We start from the raw sequence: 14,036 nt of genomic DNA, 5'->3' as shown, positions 1-14,036 counted from the left end.
TGAATGGCCACTAGTAGCACATAGGACCTCCTTTGCCCTTCAGAATTGCAATAATTCTTCTTGGTGTAGATACCACTAGGTGCTGAAATCGTTCTGGAAGAATATTGGCCCATGCGAACAGGAAACTTCTTGTACTTACTGGAAGTTAAATGGAGATACTGACATACTCTGAACAGCTGGCGGGAGGGGTTAATTGATTCATGCCGTTGCACCAAATTCTGACCCTCCCATCAGCACAGTGCAACAGAAATCTGGATTCATCTGACCGAGTGATGTTTTCTTCCTGCCCAGTGGTCCAATTTTTGCACTGTTTTGCCCTCTGGAGTCTTGCCTTTCTGTTTCTCTTAGATAGCAATGGCACTGGAACTGGTCGTCTGCTGTTACAGATGATGAGTTGTGTGTTAGGACATGTTAGTTGGAGCACCAGCATTATATTCAGCTGCCAATTCTTTGACTGTACACCAGCTGACGTCACCCTACAACCTCTTTATGTCGATAAGTTGTTTACATCCATAGGATCTCCTTAAGGCCGCCTACAGATGGCCGGGTCGGATCCCGCTGTGAGAATTCCCGTAGCAGGACCCGATCCTAGCCCCTGCAGGGACCAGTGCGGCACTCACCTCTCCCGCAGCTACGGCTCTTTGATGTGGCGGCTGCTGGCCAGCTGGCGCATGCGCAGAGCAGAGTCAGTGGCCGGGGAGTGACATTTCTGTGCGGGGCTCGCAGAGAAATAGAGCATGCCGCGATTTGTTTGCCACGCGGACAAATCGTGGCTGTCTGCCTAGGATTGCGTTTTCTAACGCAATCCTATGGCAGCTTCGACGGGCGGAAATTCTGCGGGAAATCCCACCGCGGAATTTCTGCCCGTGTGCAGGGGGCCTTTGCTAGATGTTTTTTCTCGATCACAGCAATCTTGATATACTCTCAACACTGTTGCATGAGAAAACCCCACAACGTTGGCACTTTTTGAAATACTGGTCCCGACTAGTCTAGCACTGATGACAACGCTTCATTAAAAGGCGCTCAGATTGCTTGATTTTCCCATTCTAAAGTGGATTCACGCTGAAATAATACACTGAAATCTTCCTCACTTGATTTAATGCTGCATGTTGGGGTCAGATGTCTAATTTCCATACAAGGAAGCTCCAACTATGTGTCTAATAAAATGCCAATTCAGTGTAGATCAGCATTGTTGAAATCCAACATGTCACTTGATATCTACCATTGGTGGACTGTTGGTCTGACCCCCGCATTAGATTGTTGGTCTATCCTGCTGAAGTTGGTGGGTGACATAGACTTTAATCTAATGTTCATATTGTGCATCAGGTTAAGACTACATACAATAGGTAGCCATATGTTCATCTGCCCACTACAAGTTAACCACATGTGACAGCTCACAAGGGAATAGTACTACTTAATGAGAGATGTTAACTTTTTAATCAGTTTGTCCATGCCTAATTGTGCTGTTTTATAGCCTTTTAGCGAGCACAATATTATGTAGCAAAGCATAAAGAACTAGTCTTTTTTAGTTTACACTGAGTGAGAAGTCAGCATTAGTCTCTTCATTTCAGTGAGCTGAAACAAAGCAACTAATGAGTGCTTTCTCACTCAGTACCCGATGGGTCCCACTTTTACTCAGACTATCATCTCTGGAAATTGCAATTTTGGGGCCAAGAGTTGGTCCATGTAAAGGTGCCAATATACTATTATACGTTATTTCATGGTTATTCAAAGTATTTACTAAAACGGACATGTGAGGATGAATGTTGACGGATTTTCTTTGAAGGGTCTGTGTGAAGTGCAGTATGATACAAAGCCATTGTTTCAACCGTTAGTGATGATGTGAGTAATTTAGTTTGTTCATATATTTTGTCTCATAGGCATTCTTCAATTTTTTTGAGAAAAAAGTGGACTATGATGCCTTTAAGGCAATGAACAGTGCATGTCTGGTATATGATGGAAAACTGGTTATTGATAGTAGATTTCACACAAATGATTCTTCCATAAGAGCAGCAGGACCACTAACCAAGTACTCCAATAGATACTATGTCAATGAATGGTCTCACAGCTACTTCAGCTCCAAGGAGATAGGCATTCAGCTGGCTGCTGCCATGCTTCCTCTTTTCGACCCAACACTTGAACCTCTAAGTGAACCATCACAGGACTGTGACCGACTCATCCCAATCTATAAAGGGCCTACCATTCAAGGTGGGTTTTCTAGATATTACAGTGTGCCTTATCTCAATGTACTTGCCATCTGAAGATCATATCGATAGCTGTGTTGCACACTAAGGGCTCCCACCCACTAGCGTTTTTTTACTGCGAAATTCGCAGCGTTTTTTTTTCTGCAGGGGTCTTTGGGCTATGGGAGTTGTAAAGCTAAAATCGCGATTGCGCAAAATCGCGATTTCGCGGTAAATCGCGATTTTGCGTTTAACAAGTCCCATAGACCCCCTGTAGAAAAAAAAACGTGCGAATTTCGCAGTGAAAAAAAACGCTAGTGGGTGGGAGCCCTAAGGGTGCGTTCACACGAGCGTAGGTGTATTTACGTTCGCACGAGCGCAATGTATAATCGCCCGAGAGAACGTTTTTCGCCAATCACGACCAGAGCTAGAAAGCGTATTTTCGTTTGTTCCTACTTTGCAAACTATCTTTTTGGCCATCGAATATGCGTTGGCGCGTATTTCGGTCGCATATGTTCCGGTTTTTTTTCGGGTTGCCGTTTTTACGCGCCGTAAAATCGCCCATGTGAACGAATACATTCGAAACCATTGCCTCAGATGGTCACGTATATACGTTTGGTCGCAAAAACGCGCCGTTTATGCGCTCGTGTGAACGCACCCTTAGGGTGGTTATACAAACATTTCTCTCTGGCAAAACGGAGGTAGAGCTACGCGGATTATGGTCGACACCTGGTCAATTCAATCTCTATTATGAGTCCAGGTGGCATTTGCAAAGAGCATTTCTCCACTTGTGTTTTGCAGGGGAAAAACATTGCCATATAATGGCAGCCTATGGATCCTTTCATATAAGCAAACTATTTCTGCAGAATACACTGAAAGATACTTGCTACTGAAAATTTTGCTACACAACCCACATGTACACATGCGAGTATTGGAGCAGAATTCCGTAGATGCAGATTAAGGGCAAAAACAGACGGCCGTTTGCACAAGAACACTAAATGCTACAGATCATACTTGTGCATGAACTGTTTTATACAGTTATACCTCTGGTAAGGCCTTGTGGAAAGCAATCAGTACATTTGTAGACTAGATGGAAACAGTAACAGGGCAGGTGAAAACAACTGGCTTATAATTCTCTAATATGTCTGTTTTTGCCTTATTAGGTGGTCTTCTTCCTGGTGGTTATTACTATTTGCATGTCGCTAGACCTGTCATTCCATCCCCTTTACAAACTCAGATGGCACGGCCAAATTATGTAAGATAACTTCTTTTATACATATTATAGTCAGAATGTAATTAATATTTTGTAATGTATGGGGATAGCTATTCTGTAATTAAAGATCAGATCTGTCATTTTATTCTGTTGCTCTGTGTAAGGATAGCATGTTATACTGTAACTACAGGTCCATACTGCTAGTAGCCAAACGGGCATAAAAAATGTTTGTGCCGTTAGGCTTATAGGAACACCAAAAGAAAAGAATGGACTCATAATCATGAGTCTGATGTATTCATGAGGAAAGCGCTCCCATGCCTTCCGTGCCCCTCAGCATGGTGATTGAAAGGCTGCAGTGTATGCATATACTGCGGTGTCAAACAAAAAGCAGGTGTTTTCTTCTTCATTTTTTATTAAAGTCTATGGAAAACTTTGTGCGTGAAAAATCAATATACACATATCTTACTATAAGCCCCTGCAAAAAATGATGTACTTATCTGTATTTTTGCATTAAGTTTTCCTTTTTCAGGCATTTAGAAAGCTTCATACTCTCCTACATTCAAGTTTCTGGCTCAGGGGTGTTGCCAGCACTGATCAGCTGGTCTCTCTCAGGAATGCACACAAGCTCAGATCCACCTCCCTTCTCCTCTTTCAGAGGCTGTGTAGCATAACCACGCCCACTTAATACTACACAGCTCTCTCTCCATCCTCTCTCTAAGTAGTTGCTGGTCCATTTCCTTTCACTGCTGATAAAAGCAGAAAATTCAGTGAGAGTGAATTACAGCCACCTGTAATAATAGCTTTCTGTGCTCTCTATCCTCCTGATCCCCTCCACTATTCCCTAACATTGTCATACAGCCCTTTATAACAGCTCAGTGGAAAGACAGTGAAGGAGCTGTCAGTTTACTACGACTGACAGAATTTGCTAAGATTCCAGTCTTCCAGTTTGCAGTGCCCTGGAAAATAATACATGCATAGAAATCAAACACTCAGTAATTTTAAATGAAACTCAATTACAAAAAGTCTTCATTTCCAAAAACACATTGTGAAAAGGTGTATATAGCCTTTAATTTATTCATCAATGATAAATGTGCATATTAACAGTACATGTTGTCATGGTTATGCAGATTTTAAACCCTGAAAGACCAGAGTGTTTTGGTCTTAAAAGAGCAGACATCTTCTAGCAATTTTAACCATGTGGTGGTTTATTGCCCTTTTTTTTTTCGAGGCCCGCCAAAAATTTTTTGCTGCTTTTTTGTGTCACATACAGGGCTATTTTTTGATACCTTTTTCACATTCTCTTTTTTTATTGGGGTAATGTGTACTAAAGGTAAGAAAATAAATTACATTTATAGTATTTTAAAATTATTATATTTATGTTAAAATAAAGTATACGAATTGGTTTGCCATTTTGTTTCAGACATTTTTGATATGGCAATGGTTTAGGTTGGCGTCGCCGGTGGGTCATTTTCTTTTTTAAGTATATATTTTTATTTTACTCTGCCATTTTTTTAAACTTATTTTTGTTATTTTTTTTAACATCTATGTCCCCCATGACATCATATAAGACCTTTGGGAGTCATTCACACTGTATTTTTATTTTGTATTTCACACTTCTCCGCAGTAACCGGAGCATTCCTTTGAGCCCCATCCCCTTAGTGTGCCAGTAGTCACTGTCAGAGCTGGTCAGGGGTCTGCTAGGACTCTGCAGCTCTGACATGCCATGGGAGATCACTGAGACTTCCTGCATTTTCTACATAGCACTCACTGAGCGTTATGTAACCTGTAAGGTCGGTTTCACATGGGTGACAAAATCGTGCGATTTTCTCGCAATGCAACACTGCTACAAATCGCATGTATGAGAAGCCCATGCTTTCCAATTAGTTCCTTCATATTAGCGAAGTTTTGTGGTCTGCTACATTGCAATTAAAAAATATGTGCAGGTTGCTAAATATTGCCGTGATTTGCGATGTTTTGTAGCATGTTTCCCTATGGAGCCTTCCTTTCTGTTGCATCGCATCACATGAAAATGCGATTTTTGTGCTGCAATGCAACTTTTATAGTAAGTGCTACTGTTAAATCCCTAGAATAAGCCCCATCTGCATTAAAAAATAAAAAGACACAATACATTACCTAACAACTTAGCCGCACGTCTGCTCGCAGGTCCCTGGCACTTGTTTGATGTCTTCTGCCAGTGCTTCCTGGATTGGAGGTTCAAAAACCCCACCTCCCGAAAGCACTGTCATTTGTTCCCGAGCGCTGTGGCTCAGCCAATCAGATCCAGCGCTTGATGAGCCTATCACAGCCATTCAATGAACGTCTGTGATTGGTTCATCAAACGCTGGCTCAGATTGGCTGAGCCACGGCACTCGAGAACCAATCAGAGGCAGCACTTCCCGGAGGTGGGGATTTTCATCCCCTTGACCAGGAATTGTTGCCTGAGGATAAGTATCGGGGACCAGCAGAGATGACCTGCGGCGGAGCTGACAGCAGCTGTTAGGTGACGTACTTTATTTTATGCAGCTAGGGCTTATTTTTGGGGAAGGGCTTATATTTCAAGTCCTTCTGAAAATCTCTGCAAAAGAGCTACAGAGTTGCGTGACTTTGTAGCGACACAAAATCACAACATTGCTGTGAGAAAACGCCGCAATATTGCGCAGATTTTCTTGCAGCGATATCGCTATCGTCCGTGTAAAAGAGGCCTAATAGAGAAGGCAGAAGCAGCCAAGAACCACTTCTGTCTTCTCCTCCGAGTCCTTGGCTATGTCTGACATCCGAGAACTTGAACTGCTCCTGCGAGATTGCATAAGAATGAGGATTAAAGCCCAGGATTAAGCGGTGTATATTGTATCTAAAAAAATATTTTTATAAAGAATTTTCATAACATTTTTTAACCACAGTACATTGGGATATTTATGTCTCCTATTGTGCCTGTATATAGTATTTTTTGTGTGTGCATATGGTCTGTTCTGTGCTAAATATGCTTAGGCCAGTGTTTAGCTGCAGGTATCACTGTTCTTGAATGATACCATTGGTTCTCTCATGCCTTCTGTATTTTTTTCATTGCACAAACTGTTCTAAAGTTACTAGCGAAGAGGTGATATAAATTAGGAAACTGATTCAAACACGCACCAAATCTATCACAGAGCGTGTGACGCTACGACAGATTTGTGTATTAGACGGCCTTAGTAAATCTGTCCCTTTATTCTGAAATCGGATTAAACATAATGTGTGTGGACTTGTTTAGCTGCCATAAATAATTCTGCCTAGTTTAATCAGTTTCATATTAAATCTACAGATAATAATCAAATACTTCTCACAATGACATTTTAGGGACAAGAAATCATAACGGGCAATGCTGTAAATGGAGATTACTTCCGATTGCACATCAATCAGTACAGTATGGTAGAAGCTATAACCTGTTTATCTCTGAAGCCTTTTCCTGCTTCCAATCTCATATGCCTATATGGACAGCATGAACGTCTGCTGAATAATCTGTGCTCTCGATTTCAAGAAGGACTCATCCAAGACCTCTACAGGTAAGGCCACTAATCCATGCTACATTACTACAGTAGTGCCTTCGTAACACAGCATGTGCCAGTCCTGCATTTGCTACATGAATACATACATTGTACCTAGTGTATAGATGTAACATAGTGTGTTAGGCTGAATGTGAAGATAATGTCCATCCAGCTCAGCCTGTTTCTACCCTCCTTGTTGATCCAGAGGAAGACAAAAAACACCCAGTGAGGCAGATGCCAATTTAGCTCATTTGGAGGCAAAAAATCCTTCTCGACTCCATAATGGCAGTCAGAATAATCCTGGATCAACGTTTGAGTTCTACCTAACTCCTAATTTCGTATCATCTGCGAATATTGATATTTTACTGTGTAGTCCTATCAGGTTATTAATAAATATATTGAACAGAATGGGGCCTAATACTGAACCCTGTGGCACCTCACTAGCAATGGACTAGCTTCTGCGCACGCGCCCGTCACCAAGATGGCAGATGCATGCGCCAAAGCCACAGATTGATTGTGTAATTTAAAATCTCCCTGCTCCTTGCTACCAAATGTAACCAAGAGCCTGAAGATTTCACAGGGGGCTGCGGTACGTGGTCCTTGGTAACGTGATCGCCGTTATACAATGGATAACTGTGATCAGGTAAAACTAAAAAAGAGCTAAAGTTTCACCTCCCGTCACGAATGCGAACCGCGAAGGGAGGTGAAATTACTTACCTTCAGTGATGTCCCCTGAAGGGATCCTTATCCATGAACCTTTTACCAGCTTCAGCGCATGCGCCCGTTGCCAAAATGGCAGACACAAACGCAGAAGCTGGGGAGGGTCCGGGAAATTAAAAACCTCCTTGCTCCTGGCTACTAAAGGTAGCCGAGAGCCGCAGTGAACAGTCTCTGGTCATGTGATCGCTGTTATCCAATGGATAATGGCGATTACATAAAAGTTAAAAAACAGTGAAAGTTTAATGCTCCTTTCAGTTTGGGCCCTGTTGTGAATACGGACATTAGAGTAGGGCCACAAGGGGTATGTCTTTGAACACAGGACAAATAGGGGGATCCATTTTGGGGTTAAAGTCTTCATTCATATGTGTGCTGTACAAAAAAAAGGGGTGTTTTTAAAATGTCACAATTGACAAAGAAAACGAAAATCGTAATTGTTTCTTTCTGCTTTGCTTAGATTCATTCAAAAACTGTGGGATCAAAATACACAGTACACCCCTAGATAAATTCGTTAGGGGGTCTAGTTTTTAAAATTGGGTCATTTGTGGGGGTTCTCTGTTGTTTTGGCCACTCAAGGGCTCGACAAGTGGGCAATGGGGCCTAAATCACCTTCATGCAAAATGTCTGTTCTGAAAGCCACCAGTTGCATCAAAACTTTGTACATATTTGAGATATTGCAGTTGAAAATGTAAAAAAAATAATAATTTTTTCAAAATTTCCCCAATCTTGGTGCTTTTAAAAAGTATACACAAATCCTATTGGTCTATTTTTACCACTTAAATGAAGTACAATATGTGGCGAAAAAAACAATGTCAGAATCACTGGGATGTGCAAAACCTTTACAGAGTTATTTATGTTAAAGTGACAGATGCCAGATTTCCAAAATTTGACCTAGTCATTAAGGCGCAAACAGACTTGGTCACTAAGGGGTTAAGAGTTTTTCCAATAGTCCCTGTGGATATACACACTGCATTACTAGTGGGAGGTATATAAATTCAATGTGACTAAAAACCTGAAAGCAGACTAGTTAGATACAGTAAACCTCGTACTTGCACTATTTTTGACGGCAACAATAGGCATAGTCTACAATGATATTCCTCTTCATAGAAATCACTAAAACACAGGACGAAACCTGACAAACCCAATTATTAGTCAAAGTAATAGAAAACTAGAAGCCTCTCCATAGGTTGGTTTTTTTTAGGTTTAGCGGATATCTTAGGAGTCTATTCCTATGGAACATTCAGCATGTGGCCTACAGACAGCTTTCTTGGTTCACCAGAGACAATGTTAACAATAGTGAATAATTTCCTTGAGTATACTGCATCGCTATCCATACTGAGTATCAGATGATTCATAATAATAGACTGTGACATTTCTTCTACCGCTTTTATTCCTGCTGCTATAAAAAGTTTCTTTCAATGCATCGATTTTGTTGTCCGAGCAGACATTTTGTTCTGAATGCATTATGGATAAAAGCTTCCACTGTGGAGAAGAGCGATAGCATGTCTCTGCATTTATAAGCATGTTCATTCCTGGACACTTCCAAGTATGTACAGAAGAGTCTTTCACTGGCTGAATTTATTAGGAATGAGTTTACTGTGTTCTACCTCAAACTTTATCAGGCCAGACTCATGCAGTGAAGTTGGTGAATGTTACTTATCTTTTACTAGCCATGGTGAACCTCTTTTTGAAGGGCTATTTGTACCTTTACAACCACTGTTGCTCCAATGCATCTAAAAAAAATTTCAACATTTGCAAATACTCTAGATTAAAAAATCTACCATATTGTGTTTACAGTTCTTATATGTCTTTAGGTTACATAGTATGTAGCAATGGAAAGAGACAACTCACTACAAAAGAGCAGTACTTTCAGCTCCATGACCACTGTGCCCATACGACCACTGGCAGGAGCACGACTAATACACATAGCTAGGTTTCTGCAGCAACTGCCAGGATCGAAGAGAACTCTAGTTCCAGGACTTTAACCCATTGAATTTGACCGTGGAATCAAAGTAGCTGATAGATTGAGGAGACTTCTTTCATCAGTCTGTCTGCCCTCCAGAATCATTAAGTGTTGATGGGTTGTTTATGTCCCAACAATGCCATCTGGGACTGCCCAGATAGAGGGTTTAATAGGATGCATGACAATGCAAAACTATCAGGCATAATACACTGCTATACAGAAGTATTGCAGTGTATTATATAAGCATGATTATGTCGTGTGGGACAAAAATTGTGAAATAAGTTTAATAAAATGTTAAAAAATATTTTAAAAAATACAACACTTTTTTTTCCTTACACATTACCTTATTATTAAAAGAAATGTATGACTTATATGGCACTCCATAATGATATGGCAATACGTGGCAAAATAGACCTGGAAGTGCCATTCTATTAGGATGCTGTGTGCCAACAGGTTACAGTTAAAGGGATTACTTTTTGAAAATTAAATGTCAGGTGAAAATGTGCTAAAATAGCAAATCAAGCAGTAGGTACATGTTCAGCACTGCAGCCCTGCTGTTCACCCGTCTCTGTTGACAGTTGGGAGTAAGGTGGCCACTGCCTGCCAATTAGAGGCCGCACTGGTCGGAACTTCTGGCATCATGGCTTCCAGGATGTGAGTGCTGATATCAGCAGAATGGGTGCATAAATTGCGGCCCCTGGTTGGCTGGCAGTGGTCACCTGACTTCCGCTGCCAACAGAGACTAGATGAATAACGGGGCCGCAGTGCTGGATTACCGGGAATGGATAATTGATGTTTGATTTGTTATTTTAGCACTTCCGCACCTGCCATTTAATTTTCAAAAGGTAACCGGACAATGCCTTTAACAAAAAAAATCTTCTAGATTGAAAGTAATGTGTAAGGTATTCATAATATCTGTGGAAACTTGTAATAGTCAGATATTAGTACTGTGAAAGGTACCATGCAGAATGAAGGCCAAATTCAATAAGAAACACAAAAATCTGGCAGGCAGATTCATAACTATAGGAAGTACACATACTGCAGTCATGTTGCCTGTCACATAAAGAAACAATCATGATCATAAGGAACTAACAATCAGAAGGAATTAAACAGCATATGATAGTTGGGAGCATCATTGAAAGTTACGCCTCCGCTGCCAACCCATTGTTAGCTGGAAAAAGTGATAATTGATGTGATTGGATTAGACTAGTGGCCTACTATATGAGTACCAGCATGCTTGTCTGTGATGTACATGTTTGTAGAGATATTCTGCTACGATGGAAGTTCTTTATATAATCTACTCATATCTAAATAAAACCAGGTTGCAAAAAATCCACAGAGATTGTAGTTTTTGAAATTTGTGGGTGACAGCAACTTGTAATGAGTGTGTCGGGCTGCTGGGCTACACAATGATCTTTGGTCGTACAACGTGTCTCGCGGCCAAACTTGTCATGTAGCCCTAGCCTTAATTAGAGAGTTGCTGTGAAGAGTGTCTCACTTTCTGGAGAACCCAACATGTCTCTAAATTAAATGAGAAGGCAATTGATTTTAATGCGCACTGTGTAATGCTTCATTTGCCCTGTAGTGGCGCTGCAGGGAAATTCAATACTTGGTGTCAGGTTTTTTCACAGAATACAGCTGATTTGGGACATCTTATTTTTAGGGAAAACTCCCTTTGACTCTAAGCAGTTTAGTAATTTGTATCAAATTCTCCAAGGTACCGTAATGTGCTACCTTTATGGATACTGTATATAGAAACAGAAGTAATAGGACAGAAAGCGGTGCAAAAACTTTACCTGTAGGAAACAGAGGTCTTCTTTTTGTTAAGAGAACCCATGTACTGGCATTGCTCAAGTTATATTTAGTAGACACAATCATCATCATAGGCTATCACTAGTGGCCGAGTATATTTGTCTTCCAAGTATGGGGACTTTGCGGTGGGTCTGTAGATGACTATAGAGACCTATCCTTGATCCGCAGGTTCTTTCGCAGTGAGGACATTGGTTTCCAAGTTGAAAACAGTCCTGACAACGGTTGGCTTGACGTTCTTTCCTCTTGATACGTTTCTCCCTTTTGCCCTCCATTTGCGCCTCTTCAAAATTCACAGTACTGTTGGTAACGGTGGACCCACAAATCGAGGGCCCATGCTTGCCAGTTTTCAATGTCTGTGCCACAGTTTTTAAGGTTAGCTTTAAGTCCATCCTTAAATCTCTTTTGCTGTCCACCAACATTCCGTTCTTGAGTTGAGAGTATAGAAATTGCTTTCGGAGATGGTAATCGGGCATTTGCACAGTGTGGCCAGTCCAGTGAAGTTGATGGCAAAGGAAACAGAGATCTTCTTGTTTTTTGAGAGAACCCATGTACTGGCATTTCTCCAGTTATATTTAGTAGACACAATCATACCATGAAGGTTCTGAGTGAAGAACTCTGTATGTCTAAACTATGACAACATAAATAAAGCCTTCCAATGGGGCAAATGAACTGTCTCTTTAATGCTCCACAGATGCATAGTAAACCCTGTTGGGTCAGAAGAGGCTTTATCAACTAAAATAGAGTCTGGAGCTAAGTGGCATAAGGCAGAAGAAAACATTCTGAAATCATTTTATGCTTCTAAGAAATCTTTAACAAAGAGCTGAAAAAATGGCCGTTTTTGTCCAAGACTCTCTTTTGTGGTCACCAGTGTCATCATCCCGAACCTCCCTAGGACAAGGATTGTAAGAGCTACTTATAAGTCAATAGCTAGACGTGATAACATGCATTACCCAGCTACTCATGCACTCATCTCTCTTGGCAGTCAAGCACGCTGACCTTCTGGGAAGCAGTAATGCTTCAAAGCATTTTGAAACAAACACTACCATGAGCGGGAGAAGAAAGATAAAAGGAGCTCCAGAGAGATTCATTTGAAATATTAATAAATAGGTGACATTGTTCTATGGTCATACTACACTGTAGTGCTCTTCTATAGGGCTGAATGCCTTGTGATATATGTTGCAGTAGACATTAGCTGCTGTTATATTAAGAATGGATATGAATGGAGAAGGAAGCACTTAGAATGAAAGAGCTGATACACTATGTATTATATAAAATAATACTTTCTCCAGGAGTGGTTACTGATCAAAATCTCTTTCCCATGTTAATACATGCATAAAGGAAGGCAAAGAGGTAGTACATTTTTATATGCAACGTATATTCCCCAACAATAACATATACAAATATATGTGCATGTATGATAAAAAGAAATCTGTGTTGACATGTGGTGAGCCTTAGATCTATGTCATATGAACAAGGGCTGTATTGTGCAGTTATATGAAGGGTTTTCTGTTTTATTGTGTCTGTGTCTATTGCTTAGTACAGAATATTGGTGCCGCTTAGTACAGTGTCATGGCGCCGCTGCCAGGGAGCATGTGTAGGTCCGGTGTGACGTCACGGCATCAGCACTGTAGCACGTGATGCCCTCGCTGGCACATGCACAGTATCATTTGGCACTGGACGCTTTGGGAGAAACATCTTCCTTCTGTTGTAGCACTGATGAGGTGGCAGGGATATCTGTTATCTCAGCCAGCTTATTAACAGTTTTGAATATTTATTATGGCTCCTCTTTATAGAGGAAGCTGGTAATACATTGGTGTACAGGTCCTGCTCATTAGGTGGTATTATAGCCTTTGATCTTCTGGGTATTTACTTGTGTATCTTTGGACTTTGATTATTCACATTGTTACTCTCGGCATCTTCTGGTATTTCTCCAGCTTGTTCCTCAATGTTTTTGTTTGTCTGTCCTGTTTTGCCCTGTCTCGGTGTATTCCCTTCCCTTTTTTTTACCACCCAGGGACATATAAGGAAATGATTTCGGATCCTGATGCAGGGTTGTCCTTTTCAGGGCAGGTGTTCTGCTTTTTAAGATGGTTCAGTTAGGGCAGATCAGGGAAAGTTACTTGACTCCATTTTCCTCAATAGCCTAGTCCCAAATGTCTAGCTATTTCCTAACACCTTGTATTCTACATGCCATCTAGCCTGTTCCTGTCCTCCATCTCCCGTCAATTACCTTGGCGGACTGGATGGGCGTGGCAAGCAGTAAGCTGTACACAATTACAAGAGGACCAGCCAAATGTCCTAAAAAGTGGACCAGCCAAATGTCCTAAAGAACATGGATCTAGCAAAGTCCGATTTTCACAACACATTTGTAGAAGTGTATCATGGCACAAACAAAGGAGATTTCTGAGAACCTCTGAAGAAGAGTTGGTAATGTTTAATAGGCACGAAAAGTTTACAGAATATAGACAGACAGATTGTGTACAGATGGAGGAGATTCAAGACCATTATTACCCTGCCAGGGGTTGTCCACCAATAAAAATCACGCCAAGAGTAAGGCGTATAGTAGTTCATGAGATCACAAAGAAAATCAGGGTAACTTCTAAGGGCCCTTCTAAACGGGGCGTCTC

At 41.1% G+C, this 14,036-nt stretch overlaps 1 protein-coding gene across 3 annotated transcripts in view; it reads left to right on the top strand.

The window, feature by feature from the left end:
- Positions 1-14,036, top strand: part of CFAP61 (cilia and flagella associated protein 61) — a 332,916-nt gene that overhangs the window by 261,820 nt on the left and 57,060 nt on the right. For all 3 annotated transcript variants that reach the window (XM_066595763.1, XM_066595760.1, XM_066595761.1), the window contains exons 23-25: positions 1,881-2,208; positions 3,347-3,438; positions 6,730-6,935. In XM_066595763.1, coding sequence (XP_066451860.1) covers positions 1,881-2,208; positions 3,347-3,438; positions 6,730-6,935 — 626 coding nt within the window. The remainder of the gene's footprint in view (positions 1-1,880; positions 2,209-3,346; positions 3,439-6,729; positions 6,936-14,036) is intronic.

This window comes from Eleutherodactylus coqui, chromosome 3 (assembly GCF_035609145.1).
Source record: "Eleutherodactylus coqui strain aEleCoq1 chromosome 3, aEleCoq1.hap1, whole genome shotgun sequence".
In the NCBI taxonomy this organism is placed as follows: domain Eukaryota; kingdom Metazoa; phylum Chordata; class Amphibia; order Anura; family Eleutherodactylidae; genus Eleutherodactylus; species Eleutherodactylus coqui.
This window is presented reverse-complemented; position numbering and strand designations above follow the sequence as displayed.